The sequence below is a fragment of the Doryrhamphus excisus genome, linkage group LG2 (genome assembly GCF_037039965.1).
Source record: "Doryrhamphus excisus strain RoL-2023G ecotype Guam linkage group LG2, RoL_Dexc_Guam_v1.1, whole genome shotgun sequence".
Lineage (NCBI taxonomy): Eukaryota > Metazoa > Chordata > Actinopteri > Syngnathiformes > Syngnathidae > Doryrhamphus > Doryrhamphus excisus.
The window spans coordinates 14,116,760-14,132,768 of record NC_136358.1 but is presented as its reverse complement, the minus strand read 5'-3'; the positions used below and the strand labels follow the sequence as shown (position 1 = coordinate 14,132,768).

Below are 16,009 nucleotides of genomic sequence, written 5' to 3'. Positions count from 1 at the left end.
CAAAGCTTATTAAATCCTACCCCTCCATCTGGTACTTTTACAATCAGCAACTGTTACATTTGTTCACCTCCTGCTTTCCTAATATAGGAAAAAAAAAATCCACGTACCGAAGTACGAGGTGATATGACCATACAATTACATAATGGGTACCATAGCAACTGTCAATATAGTGATATGTATAGCACATCATGACTGATTAATTAATTTCATATTAATAACATAGCTCTAAAATAGAATTAATTGTAGTTTTAAAATATGTCGACAACAATCTTTACAACATTTTTAATAGTATGACCTTGTGTGTTTTTATTAATTATTATCTTTAAAAGTGTTCTATGTAATATGTAGGAGTTTCCCATATCCACTTTGGGCTGTTTCCACCAGAAGATGGCGTGTTTGTGATGCAGTCGGTCTGACACACAAAGGGAGGAGGAGGCGGGGAGACAGGCTGTCAGTTGCCGGTGTAGCAGCACAGCAGCTCGGCGGAGGCAGTACCCGGCACTCCCGGTCCCATCTTCCCATTACTACTCTCCATTCCCCCCTCCTTGTCATCCATCAGATATGTCAGCCAGACCTGGTTTTTACCGCCAGGAGCTAAATAAGACGGTGTGGGAGGTTCCGGAACGATACCAGAACCTTACGCCGGTGGGGTCCGGAGCCTACGGTTCGGTGTGGTGAGTGTGTTTGTTCGTGTGTGTGTGTGTCTGTCTGTGTGTGTGTGTGTGTGTGATGGGGCGAGGCTGCATCCCATAGCTGCTTGCATGCATGTTGGTTGGTTAATTGTGTCATCAGAATGAATCAAATGACACAAGTCAATTCATTGGAATGAAATCATTTCATCGAAATCCCTCAAAGTTAGCCTACACATTACTCACCATGCAAATGTCTCACAACATTTCCTTTTTGGGTTTTTTTGCATCAAAAACCCTTGAGTGCCAGTGGAGATCTAACGGTTGCTATGGCGATACCCATCCCCGACAACATCAATTAAGCTATCATAGCAAAGACAGAATGGGTTCTGTGGTTGATCTCTGTAGGATTCTATAAACAGATATTATTATTTATTATGATGATATTGCAACTGCTGGTGGCTTTGGTGCCTTTTCCTAAATGCTGACAATAGATTAGCTTGTGCAAAGCAAGCGTATTTATATCCAAATCCTGAGCAGGGAAGTGATAGTTATTGCTTCACTTCCTCTTTGTGGTGAAACGGCTCTGAATCACACTTTCTGGCAAACTATTGTGAAACACAATAGTTTGGAGTATTAACAGTGTATCTCTGTGATAGTTATTAGTTTAATATGTTGTTTTGGTGAGTTTTGTGTTTGTCACCAAAGTGTGGTCTTCCATACAGCCCAGTGCAAACAAGACCATGCAGGTGCACCTCATGCTTTGTTTGCAATCACAACATCATTTGGGGGTTTAAACGGGTCCTCCCGTCCCAAGTCACCGGTCTTAAATTATATAAATCCACAAAAGACATTCCAACACAAAGCTGCTTTGAATTTCTAATGCGATAGGGGGATGGGGTGTCAGAGAATGACATGTGTGTGTGTGGATCATTTTGCTGAATGGGAAACCCTCCTGAGACTGCAGACTCGGCTCATATTATCCTACATGGTAGCGATGCATGGATTCCGCTGAATACTTTCCAGATGCACTGTGTATTGACCCTTAGTACACCATACCTGCAACCAATGGTGTGTAAATGCAACATACAGTGGAGGGAAATTTTTGTCACATTTAAACGTTTCAGCTCAGCAAACTAATTGAAATATAAGTCAATGACAACACAACTGGTCTTAGAACTCTGCCAGGTCCTGAAGCGGCAAAACAAACTCAGACCGTCACACTACTACCACCATATTCTACCCCGATGACTTTTCTGGTAAAATCGAGACAGGCTTTAAGGTTGTTTTCATCTTGGCCCACGGTCTTTGTTATGGTGGAGTCATGAACACTGACCTCAACCGAGGCAAGTGAGGCCTGCAGTTCTTTCAATGTTGTTGTGGGGTCTTTTGTGACCTCTTGGGTAATTTCAGTTATTCATTCAATTTCACCACTGTTTCATACATTCCTCATTGGTGGATAATGACTCTCACGGTGGTTTGCCGGAGTCCCAAAGCTTTAGAAATGGCTTTATAACGTTTTCCTGGCTGGTAGATCTCAATGAATCACTTTATCACACTGGGTCATATCGGTTTGGTTTTGGTTTCTCCCTTAATAATAAAAAGTTGTCATTGACTAATATTTAAATTAGTTTAATTATCTGAAACATTTGAGTGTGACAAACATGCAAAAATAATAATAAATCAGGAAGGAAAAATGCCAGCATGGCATGTGTGAGGTCTGCTTCGTGTCTGAGATTGGCTGAAATCTGACTGGGGGCATCTGGAGTGGCAGCAGGTGACGGGAGGCTAGGGAAGATGCAGTCATCCATGCGAGGCTTTACTGGAGCATGCCAGATCACATAAGGTCCGCATCATTTACTGTATTTCTGCCGCTCTCTCTCTCTCTCCAGTTCGGCCTACGACGTGGTCTTGCGACAGAAGGTGGCCGTGAAGAAGCTCTCCAGGCCTTTTCAGTCGCTCATCCACAGTCGGCGTTCGTACCGGGAACTCAGGCTCCTCAAGCACATGAAACACGAGAACGTGAGTGCATCTAATGAGAAATGATAGGATGAGCTCAGCATCTCTTTTTATTGATTCAAGTGCTCTGTCTCCTTAGGTAATAGGGCTGCTGGATGTCTTCACACCTGCTGCGGCACTTGAAGAATTCAATGAACTGTAAATCCTCACATGTCCATTGCGCATCATTACAGTATATACAGCATGTATGAGTTTATGGTGTGGGTTATACCTGTTGCTTTTTTGTTTTGACCCAGCTACCTGGTGACCAACCTGATGGGTGCAGACCTCAATAACATTGTCAAATTCCAAAGGCTGTCAGACGAACATGTTCAGTTTTTAATTTATCAGCTACTCCGTGGCCTCAAGGTGGGTTTCTATATGCTGAGATACTGGATGCTAAAAGACACACTGCTCAGTTTGGATTGGAAAAATAAATAGATACAGTATATAGAACACCTCACATACACGATAGAGGGTTCATCTCATACTGTATTTTAATGCAGCGTGGCCAAGGAGTGTAAAAACAGCCTTCAGGCTAATTATCAGATGCACACCAATCATTTTGACTAAATAACAATTTTAAAAAAATGATCGTTTAGTTGGTATTAAAGAATAATGTGATAATAATACTGCTATCATAAATTATTTTATTAATAGTAATTTACTGAATACATTTGAAAACTATTTTGGACTTAGTTTATATCATACCTGTTATTACATTATATTATTATTATATAAACATTTTTTATTCATATTATTATATATTATTATATATTATTTTAATATAATAAAAAAGATTAATCATCTTTTTTATTCAAATTTAGTCAAAATAATATAAAAGAGTGTCTGTAAATTAAATCATGGATTATTTATAATTAATTATTGCTTATTTACAAATTCCATGTTATTTTTTTATTTTAAATTTATTTAATTAGCGTCACAAATTAGCATGAATATAAATTTGGATACTTTTTTCATGCATCATTTCTGTTTTTGACAAAATAAATAATTATTCATATTAGTAAATTAGTCATTATAATGTCATTATGATGTTTGTTTTCTGAAGAAATCAAGGATTATTAAGAACTATTTTAGACATTTATTTTATTTTTCTTTCATGATCACAAATTTAATTATTAATTGAATGTTATTATTATGACAAATTAAAATAGTACTTTATTGAGGATGGAGGATTCAGTTTTGAACAGGGGGATTTTAACGTGTGATACAGTGGTTCACCCAGAGATGGGTGGATCATTGTATGGCTCGTTCTGTTCTTTGTTTCTAATATGGGACTAGAAATTAATTAATTTCTAACAAGTTTGGAACAAAAACAATGTTTTTCTTGATTTTTCTCAAGCTGCCTCGTCTACCTAGAAGCATTCCAGCCCCTCCCACTTGTAAAACTTCTGACCTCGATTGCTATCATTTAATTTACTCAAATATCTGTGCTAGCATTGCAGTCATATTCTTGTTCAATGGATTCGTGTCCGGGATTGCATGCTAACAAAGTGTGGAGGACCAGCTGTTCAGTCTCGCCTGTTACCACGGAAACTAAAAAAGCAGCCTCCCTAGTGGCGGTGGCTTGCACGAAGAGCTGCACTAATGACCCCTGTCTCCTTATTTATCTCCTACCCTCCCCACCACTCGCCCCTCCTGCATGGCTATTGGCTGGCGGTGCAACAGTACATCCATTCAGCTGGATTGATTCACAGAGTGAGTGTATCAACTTTGCACTTCCTGTCACGTTGTCTATCAATTTTTCCCCATATCATGTGTGTAATTCAACATATACAGTACAGTACAAGTAGCCATAATGCATCAGTACGCTGTCACATGGTTGATATTTATCGTCCTTTCCAGGACCTTAAACCGAGCAATGTGGCTGTTAATGAAGATTGTGAGCTGAGGGTAAGTCCAAACACTTAAAGGGGTGTCCGTCGTGTGGGTAGGGGTCCATTGCCACATTCGAAAAATAGAATTCAACAAGAAGAAAATGGGAAAAAATAAGGTAAAAAAGATGTAATTTTCAGAGAATATAAAGTGTTAGCAGAAAGAGAAAAAAGTTGTAATATTATGAGGAGAAAAACATTTAATTTTTTCAAGTATAATGTGAAAATATGAAAGAAAAATTAAAGAATGAAGCCAAAATATAATATATAATAAAATAGAAAAAAGTGTAGCCTGGGGAGCATGCTGTTTTTTTAAATATTCAAAACAAAATAAATTTTCAGATAATAACATTTAAATATTACGACAATAAAGTCAGAATGTGATCAGGAAAAACGAGTTGTGATGTTATGAGGAGACAAACAAAGTTCATTCATTCATTCATTTTCTACCGCTTTTTCCTCACGAGGGTCGCGGGGGTGCTGGAGCTTATCCCAGCTGTCTTCGGGCGAGAGGCGGGGTACACCCTGGACTGGTCGCCAGCCAATCACAGGGCACATATAGACAAACAACCATTCACACTCACATTCATACCTATGGACAATTTGGAGTGGCCAATTAACCTAGCATGTTTTTGGAATGTGGGAGGAAACCGGAGTACCCGGAGAAAACCCACGCATGCACGGGGAGAACATGCAAACTCCACACAGAGATGCCTGAGGGTGGAATTGAACCCTGGTCTCCTAGCTGTGAGGTCTGCACGCTAACCACTAGACCGCCGTGCCGCCCACAAACAAAGTTGAAATATGAAAAAAATAAGACTTTAAAAATGAATAATATGATGAGAAGTTGAAATATTAGAGAAAATATTCAAGAAATAATTTATTTAAAAATGTTAATATTATGACAAAAAACCCAAAAGAATAAAGTTAATATTTAGGTTGGGAAAAAGTTATGAAATTCAAAGAATAAAATCAAAATATTGAGGAAAAAAGTGTAGCCCAGAGGGCCATTTGTGGCCAATTAAACAAGGAACACCCCTGACTCAAAACCACCACTTGCTGTGTTAGCACTTCCAGTACGTCTGCTTCCTCCAACAGATCCTTGACTTTGGCTTGGCGAGGCAAACAGACGACGAGATGACAGGGTACGTGGCGACTCGCTGGTATCGAGCGCCGGAAATCATGCTAAACTGGATGCATTACAATCAGAATGGTGAGAGAGCATTTTAGAAAGGGTATTATTATCATGAATGAGTGATTCATGTCCAGGCTTGATCTTACAGTTGATATTTGGTCGGTGGGATGCATTATGGGAGAGCTGCTGAAGGGAAAAGTCCTTTTTCCCGGCACTGACTGTATCCTTTATCAGCCCTTGGCAATCTTTCTTTTATCCACCCACCATTATCTCTTCAAGTTTTGGATTTGCATGACAATCTGGAGCCTTCCAAGCAGAGACAAGTTAGGGAATGAATGATAGGCCACCACAAAAGGCTTGAATGAACCTGCTTGTTGTTTTTGGTGTCAGGTATCAAAGGCAATTTGATGAACTGCTCCCTCAGTAGTCTTTTTTTCCATGAATCCGCCTTTTCAAAGATATAGACCAGCTGAAGAGAATCATGGAGATGGTGGGAACGCCGACGCCTGACCTCTTGAAGAAGATCTGCTCCGAGCATGTGAGGAAGCACTTGTGGAAGCATTGTGTGTGTTTTTTTAAAACATGTTCCTGAACGTCACCTTATGCTGCAGGCACAGAAGTACATCCAGTCTCTGCCTTTTATGCCCCAGCAAGATCTGGAGAAGATCTTCAGGGGAGCCAATCCACTAGGTCAGTGCTCCTTCACAGGAGCCTTTTTCACCTTTTTCCCATGTGCATTATCACTTATGTCCCATCTGCTGCTCTTTAATAGCTGTAGATCTGCTTAAGCGTATGCTGGTTCTGGACTGTGATGGGAGAATCTCAGCCAAGGAGGCTCTCTCCCACCCTTATTTCTCCCAGTACCATGACCCGGACGATGAACCGGAGGCGCCGCCTTATGATCAGACACTTGAGAGTAAAGACCGCACTCTAGAAGAATGGAAAGGTGAGTACAATACAGCATCTACTGAAACGTCTGTGTAGTGATAGCTGGGAAGATATTTGGGTCTTGCCACTAAACCAAGCATGGTGGCGGTAGAAGCGTCATGGTCCAGGGAAACACGAGTGCTGCAGACACTGAGGAGAGATGCGGTTCATTGAGAGAAACATGAATGATCACAATTTTAAGATCGGTTGAAAAAATGCAAGAAGTTACATCTTTGAGTTTTGAAGTGGAGCTTTTAAGCAATTTATTGCACAGGGAAATAGGTTGTTCATCAGCTGATCACAACTGACCACAGTCGTTAAAAGACAAAATGTTGGCTAAAATGTGGTTTTCTGTCATGATTTCTTGATGGCAAAGGCAAAAAAGCTTTCTCTCCTTGAAACACCATTGCTACTGAATTTGAACAGTTGGTAAGACAGTAATTTGAAACTCCTTCAAAGGGGGGAGGGTGGGGGAAGGTCAGATCTCAAAGAAGGCTGCATGGTGAACAAGTGGTTAGCACACAGGCCTCACAGCTAGGAGACCCAAGTTCAATTCCACCCTCCGCCATCTCTGTGTGGAGTTTGCATATTAAGCGATAACTGGTAGAAAATGAATGAATGAGTCTTATTGTTACATACTTCTCAGGTCTACACTTTGAGTGTTAAGTTGCTGTGTGATGACTTTAGTGTTCTTTGTAAAATGACACAGTGAGTCAGACTGTTCTATTGTTGTATTGTTATTGGTTATCTGACACTACATGACACTACAATACACTGATACTGATACTATGCTATACTTACACTGTATTACTTTACAGTACACTATGCCCTGCTTCATTCATTCCCCTGCACTACACTATGGTAATCTGTGTTATTATGTACCATGCTGTGCCATACTTGACTATACTACACTGTACTGTAATTCATTCATTTTAATTATTGTATTTAATACTGTACTGCACTCCACTGCGCTACGCTAGAGATTACTATTAGAAGAAGTAATGAATGTTCTCCCCGTGCATGCGTGGGTTTTCTCCGAGTACTCTGGTTTTCTCCCACATTCCAAAAACATGCTAGGTTAATTGGCAACTCCAAATTGTCCATAGGTATGAATGTGAGTGAAATTCCACCAGTCCAGGGTGTATCCCGCCGCACCCCCAAGACCCTCATGAGGATAAGCGGTAGAAAATGGGAAATTAGGTGCTTTTTCCGTCAATAGAACAATGGAGCTTCAGTTTGTCCAGGGGCGTCAAACGGTAGGTAGCTATACGGAGGTGTTGCGCATAGCCATCCCTCATAGCTGAAGGTTCTTGTCTGTGTGGTAATGACTGGCAGATGCAGGAATAACATCACAATTTTGGTCCCCTGATCTAAATCTATTTGGGGGTGGATGGGAAGGGAGGTTCCTAAAGTCTTCACCACCTGGAACAGCATTCCCACAAGGCTCTTGGAAACATTCCTGTTTCTTCTTTTTGCATTTTGAAGCTTTACTTAGAACCTTATTATCCTTCCAGTGCATGAATCATGAACCAGCCATCAACCTCACCACCCATCACTGTCAATAAGGGCTGTGTGTTAAAACTCTTGCTTTTTCCCCGCCCTGTGATGCCCCGGACGCCCCACCCGGGGACGTCCACAGTGTGTGCTTGCGTGTGTGCGTATTGAGTGGATGGGGTGTGCGCGTGTGTGAAGGGAGCCGGCCATGGGCGGGCTCCCTTCCGGTTGGCGGGGGCGCCCCTGTGCCCACATGTGTGTGGCCTTCGATGCCCTTCTGCCCTAGTGGGGTATGGTCTCCCGCTGGTCTCAGGGGTGCGGCTCTCCTCCGGCCTGCTGGCGCCCTGTTGCCGGTTGGGATTGCTCCTCCATGGCCTCTTGCTGGTCTCTTCGGGGAGTTGCTTCGGGGGCAGGTCTTGAGGAGTCGGCCCTGGCTTTGCCCACACCCACGGGGCCGGAGGATCTCTGGCGGTGGGGGCCAGAGATGGCTGCGCGGGGCGGGGTTTGCTGGGTGGTAGAAGGCAGTCTCTCTCCTTTTGTCATTCTCAGTGACAATTACACATTCACACACTCGCATTCACATACACAAGCACGCTTACGCACACATATATGAATATATACACAGAAGTACACACCTCCATATGGACACTCACAGCACATGGGTGCTTCTCTACACAATCTACCATCTTATCCCTGATGTTTATATGATATTGGTATGCTATTATTACAGTAATAATGATGTCAAGCAGTGAGATTTTAATAACTGTAACTGTATGGCTGTAATTGTGTTTACTATCACGGTTCATGTCTTCATTGTTACTATTGCTACTGGTAAGTTGGACTGTTTCATTTCACTGATATCATCTCCAGTGTGACCCTTAGCCATCATTGACATTTAACTGTTCTGTTTGTCACTGTTGTTGTTATGGGAATTCTTGTTGCTGCTGTTTTTGTCTCTCTCTCTACTGCCCCCTCCCCCCCCACCCCACCCCACCTTTCTGTTCTTCTTGCTCCGGTCCGGTTGCTCCAAATGCGCATAACAAAAGCATCAAATAACGGCAAATAAAATTTCATGGTACAGGGAAGTTGTAGCCAACACCTTTCCTGACACAGAGCAAATCTGTTTAGCATGTAAGGGCATTTAGATCAACAATACTATCTGCCCCAATGGCTGGATGGGACAAAAAAAAAACAAAAAAAAAACCCCAAAAAAACTCTTGCTTTTTCCACTTGTGCAGAGTTGGTGTTCACGGAAGTAAACGGCTTCAAAGCATCCGTCGGAAAGACTGACAGCCTTCAGGTGGAGCAGTGAGGCTACCATCTCAAAGAGTCAGCGCACTTAGGCGCTAACAAGACAAGCGGTTCGCCCGAAAGATGAGCAACAGACATCCCAAACCCTTTGCAAGCAAGAGCCACTGAAGTGTTTACAGACATGGTTTACAGACACCACGCACGCTAGGATTTCCAAAGCGAGAACAAAAAAACACCATCTGCTTCCTCGTTATTGCAACACTTTTGTTTGTGTTTAAAGACTTGTGTCAATGCCCGCTTCCTACTAACTGCTACTGCATGAGTGTATTATATCAACACGGCGTATTAAGAAACTAGCCTGCAGGTTAGGGAGAGGATATTTGCCAAGAATCATTATCATAAATCAGTGATTTAAGTCATTTCTAGTTTACACAGTCGTCAACACCAAGTGTGCTTTTAATTACCAATGTATAAAATACTGCAGGCCTGTGTTTACAGTGTGTCCTATGATTTCTTGATGGAAATGTTTTACTGCCCATGAAGTGACTGATTTTAGCATCACTTTGTACCACAAAGGCGCCACGTCCGATGAATGCGATGTCATATATGAATGCTGTACTTTCAGGGTGAGTTGCAACAGTCCAGTGAATGTAGAGGTATAGAATGTACATAAAGTATGTTATGTTGTCTGGATTAATGGTGTTCACCTCTCATTGAAATGTACTTTTATATTGTGTGGAGTGTGGCTTTTCATCTTATAAACACTTTATGACCAAATTGTTCAGGTTTTCAGACCATTTGGAATTGTACTACATCATCATGTCATCATTATCATGATACGATACATTTACTGACCACATAATGTGACCTGTTCTCCCAACCTGCTTTAAAATGTTGGTGGACTCAAAGCTTCTTTTTTTTGCAGTGTTCAATTGCCACCACATCATAAAAAGCGTGTAAAAAGATGATAGTACTAATAATATACAAACATGTACCAATACAAGTTTTATATATATATAAAAAAACAGTTTTCCATAGCATTTCATCTGAGGACAACATTTCATTGGAGTGGCAAGTGGCATAGAAAATGGATTTATGTGTGGCAATACCGCCTCTCTCCACCAGAGGAAGGCTGATGTCATTGCAGCACCCTGGCAGGCACAAATGAATGTCTTCCTCAGACACAATGCATTACAGAATATCTTAAAAAAATTATATATATTTTCTCCGGGTACTCCGGTTTCCTCCCACATTCCAAAAACATGCTAGGTTAATTGGCGACTCCAAATTGTCCTTAGGTATGAATGTGAGTGTGAATGGTTGTTTGTCTATATGTGCCCTGTGATTGGCTGGCGACCAGTCCAGGGTGTCTCGCTTGAAGACAGCTGGGATAGGCTCCAGCACCCCCATGACCCTTGTGAGGATAAGCGGTAGAAAATGAATGAATAACTCTTATTGTTACATACTTCTCAGGTCTACACTTTGAGTGTTAAGTTGCTGTGTAATGACTTAGTGTTCTTTGTAAAATGACACAGTGAGTCAGACTGTTCTATTGTTGTATTGTTATCTGTTATCTGACACTACATTACACTACAATACACTGATACTGATACTATGCTATACTTACACTGTATTACTCTACAGTACACTATGCCCTGCTTCTTTCATTCCCCTGCACTACACTACGGTAATCTGTGTTATTATGTACCATGCTGTGCCATACTTGACTATACCACACTGTACTATCATTATTCTATTTAATACTGTACTGCACTGCGCTACGCTAGAGATTACTATTAGAAGAAGTAATGAGGATAAGCGGTAGAAAATGAATGAATGAATGAATGAATGAAGCTGTTGGCTGTGGTTAGATGAGGAAAAAGTGACTCATGACATGCAGGGGAGAATAGTGGGGCAATGACCTGAGTGGGCAGATGCTTCTCCCACATTACAGACACACCCATAGACTGCCCAGGGCGACCAAGAACCACAATAGACCAGTGTGTGAGCGTGTGTGTGTTGGGGGTGCACCGCTTCAAGACACACAAGGGCTCTACTGGACCCACTGGGGGATTTGGCTCCTCAAACTTCCTTCTGCAGGACAGACTGTGCCTCTTGGGGTGTTTTGGATTTAAACGTGTGGATCTTTTTCTCATGAGCGCCCCGAACGGACTGCACCAGGGTATCCTGACCTCAAACCTTTAGGGAATGGCTCTGCGCTCCAGGACTGGATTTTATCGGCAGGAGGTAAACAGGACCGTGTGGGAAGTTCCGGAACGCTACCGAGACCTGAGGCAGGTTGGGACTGGAGCTTATGGGACTGTTTGGTGAGTTTAAACTGACATACACTTGAATGAAATGATTTATGTTCATCTTAATCTTGTGTAAAAAGGCAAAGCTTTGTGCTATTATTGGTTTTGTAATTTTTTTGCTACATTTTTTCCCATTTTGGCTGTATTTTTTTGGTATAATGGCACTTTGGACACCCATGTCAGATTTTATCCATCTCTTCAGGATATAATTGATTAATTTTGACTGACAATCTAAATGAAAACATGATTTAACAGTGCAAAAATAAAAAACCTGACCTATTAATGATTTTTTCCCTGTTTTGCACCAAATTTCTTGAATATTCATAGATATTCTGCCAAGCCCAGCTGGTTGCCCCTCTTTGCACTGTGTGGCGTGAATGAGGGCAAACAAAGAACCCCCACCCCCCCCCCCAGCCTCATTGTTGTTAAAAGTCAAAGAATTTCTATCCACTCTTTGAGTGAACACAACCGGCCCTTTTTTGTGTTTCCACAGCTGACATTTTCACTCATCAGCAGGGTGGCTAAAGGTTTAATTAATATCATTAACCACAGCTCCATTCATAATGGGATTTCCTCTCATGATTTGATTTGTCTACAGTTTTCTTGTATTTTGTCCATTTCAGTTCAGCATGGGATCGTCGTACAGGGTCACAGGTGGCCATCAAAAAGCTTCACCGACCCTTCCAGTCTAAACTTTTTGCCAAAAGAGCCTACAGAGAGCTGCGACTCCTCAAACACATGAAGCATGAAAATGTGAGAGAACTTCGTTAAAATCACGTTCATGTATCAAGCCACTTTTTGGATGTTCTTTCTTTTTTCCCCTGAGCAGGTGATAGGACTTCTGGATGTTTTCACGGCCGAAATTTCACTGGACCGCCTCAGAGATTTGTAAGCTCCAATATGGTGTTACCTTGAAGTAGTAGAAGGAGTCTTTGCACCCACTGATACGTCCTTTGGCCCGCAGCTACCTGGTCATGCCTTTCATGGGTACCGACCTGGGCAAGCTCATGAAGTTGGAGAGGCTCTCAGAGGACCGAGTTCAGTTCCTTGTCTACCAGATGATGAAAGGTCTCAAGGTGAACACCTGAACATCCATTATGTTATTGTTTTAAAGTGTCATTGAATGTATTTCATGTGTTTTTCTCATTTCTCGTCAGTATATCCACTCAGCAGGGATCATCCACAGGGTGCGTAACCTTTAACCTTGCAGATTAGGCGCTTTGGGGGTGGGGCTATAACTCTTTTTTTCTCCTGAAATCCATTAATTCCAACCCCGTGGAATTAGTGTGTGATGGTATTTCATACAATGCTATACTATAGCAGACTAAAGCATATGCAATCATTTATTACAATTGGCTACTAATCGAAAGAAGTACTATGCTATGCCATACTATACTATACTCTGATTATATTATACTAATTGATAACATACTCACATCTTGTATGCATTATGACAGGATCTGAAACCAGGAAATCTCGCCATCAACCCAGACTGTGAGTTAAAGGTACAGCACGGCAGCTTAACCTTGAATTTCCCCAAACAAGGACTGAGTGTGAAATGATTGTGACTACTTCAGATTCTAGACTTTGGCCTGGCAAGGCAAGCTGATGCAGAGATGACGGGTTACGTTGTGACCCGCTGGTACCGAGCCCCAGAGGTCATTCTCAACTGGATGCACTACACGCAAACAGGTCGGTAGCCCTTTCTTCACTCGTATGGGTTGGAATCAATTGTATGCTTAGTTTATTAATATGATGTTTCTTTTGTTAGTGGATATTTGGTCTGCTGGCTGTATCATGGCAGAGATGCTGCTGGGGAAGCCGCTGTTCAAGGGCAACGACCGTATCCTTCAACATGCAACATGAAACTTAAGAGTCATCTTCCTTTTCAACAGGAAGTAGCTGTTTCTCTCTCTGTGTGTATTGCATGAAAAAGCCTTGACATATAGCCGCTGCCAGACCTGGACCAGCTACGAGAAATCATGAAGATCACAGGAACGCCTGCTGCTGACTTTGTGGTGAAGCTACAAAGCCAAGATGTGTGTTATAGGAATAGAAAATACATACAGTGAAGAAAATAAGTATTTGAACACCCTGCTATTTTGCTATTTCTCCCACTTAGAAATCATGGAGGGGTCTGAAATTTTCATCGTAGGTGCATGTCCACTGTGAGAGAGATAAACTAAAAAGAAAAATCCAGAAATCACAATGCATGATTTTTTAACAATTTATTTGTGTGATACAGCTGCAAATAAGTATTTGAACACCTGTGTATCATCTAGAATTCTGACCCTGAAAGACCTGTTAGTCTGCCCATTAGAAGTCCACCTGCACTCCATGTATCATCCTGAATCAGATGCACCTGTTTGAGGTCGTTAGCTGCATAAAGACACCTGTCCACCCCATACAATCAGTAAGACTTTAACTTGTAACATGGCGAAGACCAAAGAGCTGTCCAAAGACACCAGAGACAAAATTGTACACCTCCACAAGGCTGGAAAGGGCTACGGAGCAATTACCAAGCAGCTTGGTGAAAAAAGGTCCACTGTTGGAGCTATCATTAGAAAATGGAAGAAGCTAAACATGACGGTCAATCTCAATCGGAGTGGAGCCCCATGCAAGATATCACCTCGTGGGGTCTCAATGATTCTAAGAAAGGTGAGGAATCAGCCCAGAACTACACGACAGGACTTGGTCAATGACCTGAAAAGAGCTGGGACCACCGTTTCCAAGGTTACTGTAGGTAATACACTAAGACGTCATGATGTGAAATCATGCATGGCACGAAAGGTTCCCCTGCTTAAACCAGCACATGTCAAGGCCCGTCTTAAGTTTGCATATGACCATTTGGATGATACAGAGGAGTCATGGGAGAAAGTTTTATGGTCAGATGAGACCAAAATAGAACTTTTTGGTCATAATTCCAATAAGCGTGTTTGGAGGAAGAAGAATGAAGAGTACAATCCGAAGAACACCATCCCTACTGTGAAGCATGGGGGTGGTAGCATCATGCTTTGGGGGTGTTTTTCTGCACATGGGACAGGACGAGTGCACTGCATTAAAGAGAGGATGACTGGGGCCGTGTATTGTGAGATTTTGGGGAACAACCTCCTTCCCTCTGTCAGAGCATTGAAGATGGGTCGTGGCTGGGTCTTCCAACACGACAACGACCCGAAGCACACAGCCAGGAAAACCAAGGAGTGGCTCCGTAAGAAGCATATCAAGGTTCTAGCATGGCCCAGCCAGTCTCCAGACCTGAACCCAATCGAAAATCTTTGGAGGGAGCTCAAACTCCGTGTTTCTCAGCGACAGCCCAGAAACCTGACTGATCTAGAGAAGATCTGTGTGGAGGAGTGGGCCAAGATCCCTCCTGCAGTGTGTGCAAACCTGGTGAAAAACTACAGGAAACGTTTGACCTCTGTAATAGCAAACAAAGGCTACTGTACCAAATATTAACATTCATTTTCTCAGGTGTTCAAATACTTATTTGCAGCTGTATCACACAAATAAATTGTTAAAAAATCATGCATTGTGATTTCTGGATTTTTCTTTTTAGTTTATCTCTCTCACAGTGGACATGCACCTACGATGAAAATTTCAGACCCCTCCATGATTTCTAAGTGGGAGAAATAGCAAAATAGCAGGGTGTTCAAATACTTATTTTCTTCACTGTATATACACTATATAGCCATTAATAATCATACAGTACTGAGTCCACTGTCTCTCTTAATAGGCCAAAAACTACCTCAGAGGTTTGCCAAAAGTGGCCAAAAAAGATTTGCACTCAATTTTCTCTAAGGCTAGCACCAACGGTAAGTAAATAGCAATGTTTCTCCATTGTCACCGCAGCATTAGCCACTGTTATATCTGTTTTGCAGCGGTGTGCGTGCTGGAGAAGATGCTCCTCCTGGACCCGGAGGAGAGGGTGAGCGCCTCTGAGGCCCTCGACCTGCCTTTCTTCAGCGAATTCCGGGACACAGAGGAGGAAACCGAGGCGCAACCGTACGACCAAACTATGGACAACACTGACCTGACGCTGGACCAGTGGAAAAGTAAGAAATATGAGTAACAATGTATGTGTGTACGTATGTATGAATCCAAAACGTGATGTTTGTATTGATACAGGGCACACGGTCACTGAGATATTGACCTTCAGACCGCCCAAGGACTCCAGAGAGACGTCGCTTTAAGTACACAAGAACACAGATTTGCACATGCTACAATTTTTTTTAATGTGTAGAATGCTTATTTTGGAATAAATGTTATTTGTATAATAATGGGAAGAGTGACATCATTCCAGTGAATAGTGTATCTCATGATGAGGTGTATTTTGACATTAGCAAAGAAAATGATGCAAAAACAGTCAGC

General features: G+C 42.0%; 2 protein-coding genes across 2 annotated transcripts; both read left to right on the top strand.

The window, feature by feature from the left end:
• Window positions 1-484: 484 nt before the first annotated feature.
• mapk11 (mitogen-activated protein kinase 11) lies at window positions 485-10,258 on the top strand. Its single transcript, XM_058078736.2, has 12 exons — window positions 485-674; window positions 2,522-2,651; window positions 2,728-2,786; window positions 2,885-2,996; window positions 4,317-4,346; window positions 4,494-4,541; window positions 5,621-5,735; window positions 5,806-5,877; window positions 6,116-6,195; window positions 6,269-6,347; window positions 6,430-6,603; window positions 9,317-10,258. Exons 1-12 carry the CDS (start codon window positions 562-564, stop codon window positions 9,388-9,390), a joined length of 1,086 nt encoding a protein of 361 aa, XP_057934719.1. The 5' UTR covers window positions 485-561; the 3' UTR covers window positions 9,391-10,258.
• Window positions 10,259-11,137: 879 nt separating this feature from the next.
• Window positions 11,138-15,915, top strand: mapk12b (mitogen-activated protein kinase 12b). Its single transcript, XM_058078737.2, has 12 exons — window positions 11,138-11,656; window positions 12,265-12,394; window positions 12,471-12,529; window positions 12,606-12,717; window positions 12,799-12,828; window positions 13,099-13,146; window positions 13,219-13,333; window positions 13,413-13,484; window positions 13,601-13,680; window positions 15,375-15,453; window positions 15,520-15,693; window positions 15,767-15,915. The coding sequence occupies exons 1-12, from the start codon at window positions 11,538-11,540 to the stop codon at window positions 15,829-15,831; spliced, it is 1,083 nt and encodes a 360-aa protein (XP_057934720.1). The 5' UTR covers window positions 11,138-11,537; the 3' UTR covers window positions 15,832-15,915.
• Window positions 15,916-16,009: the final 94 nt, after the last annotated feature.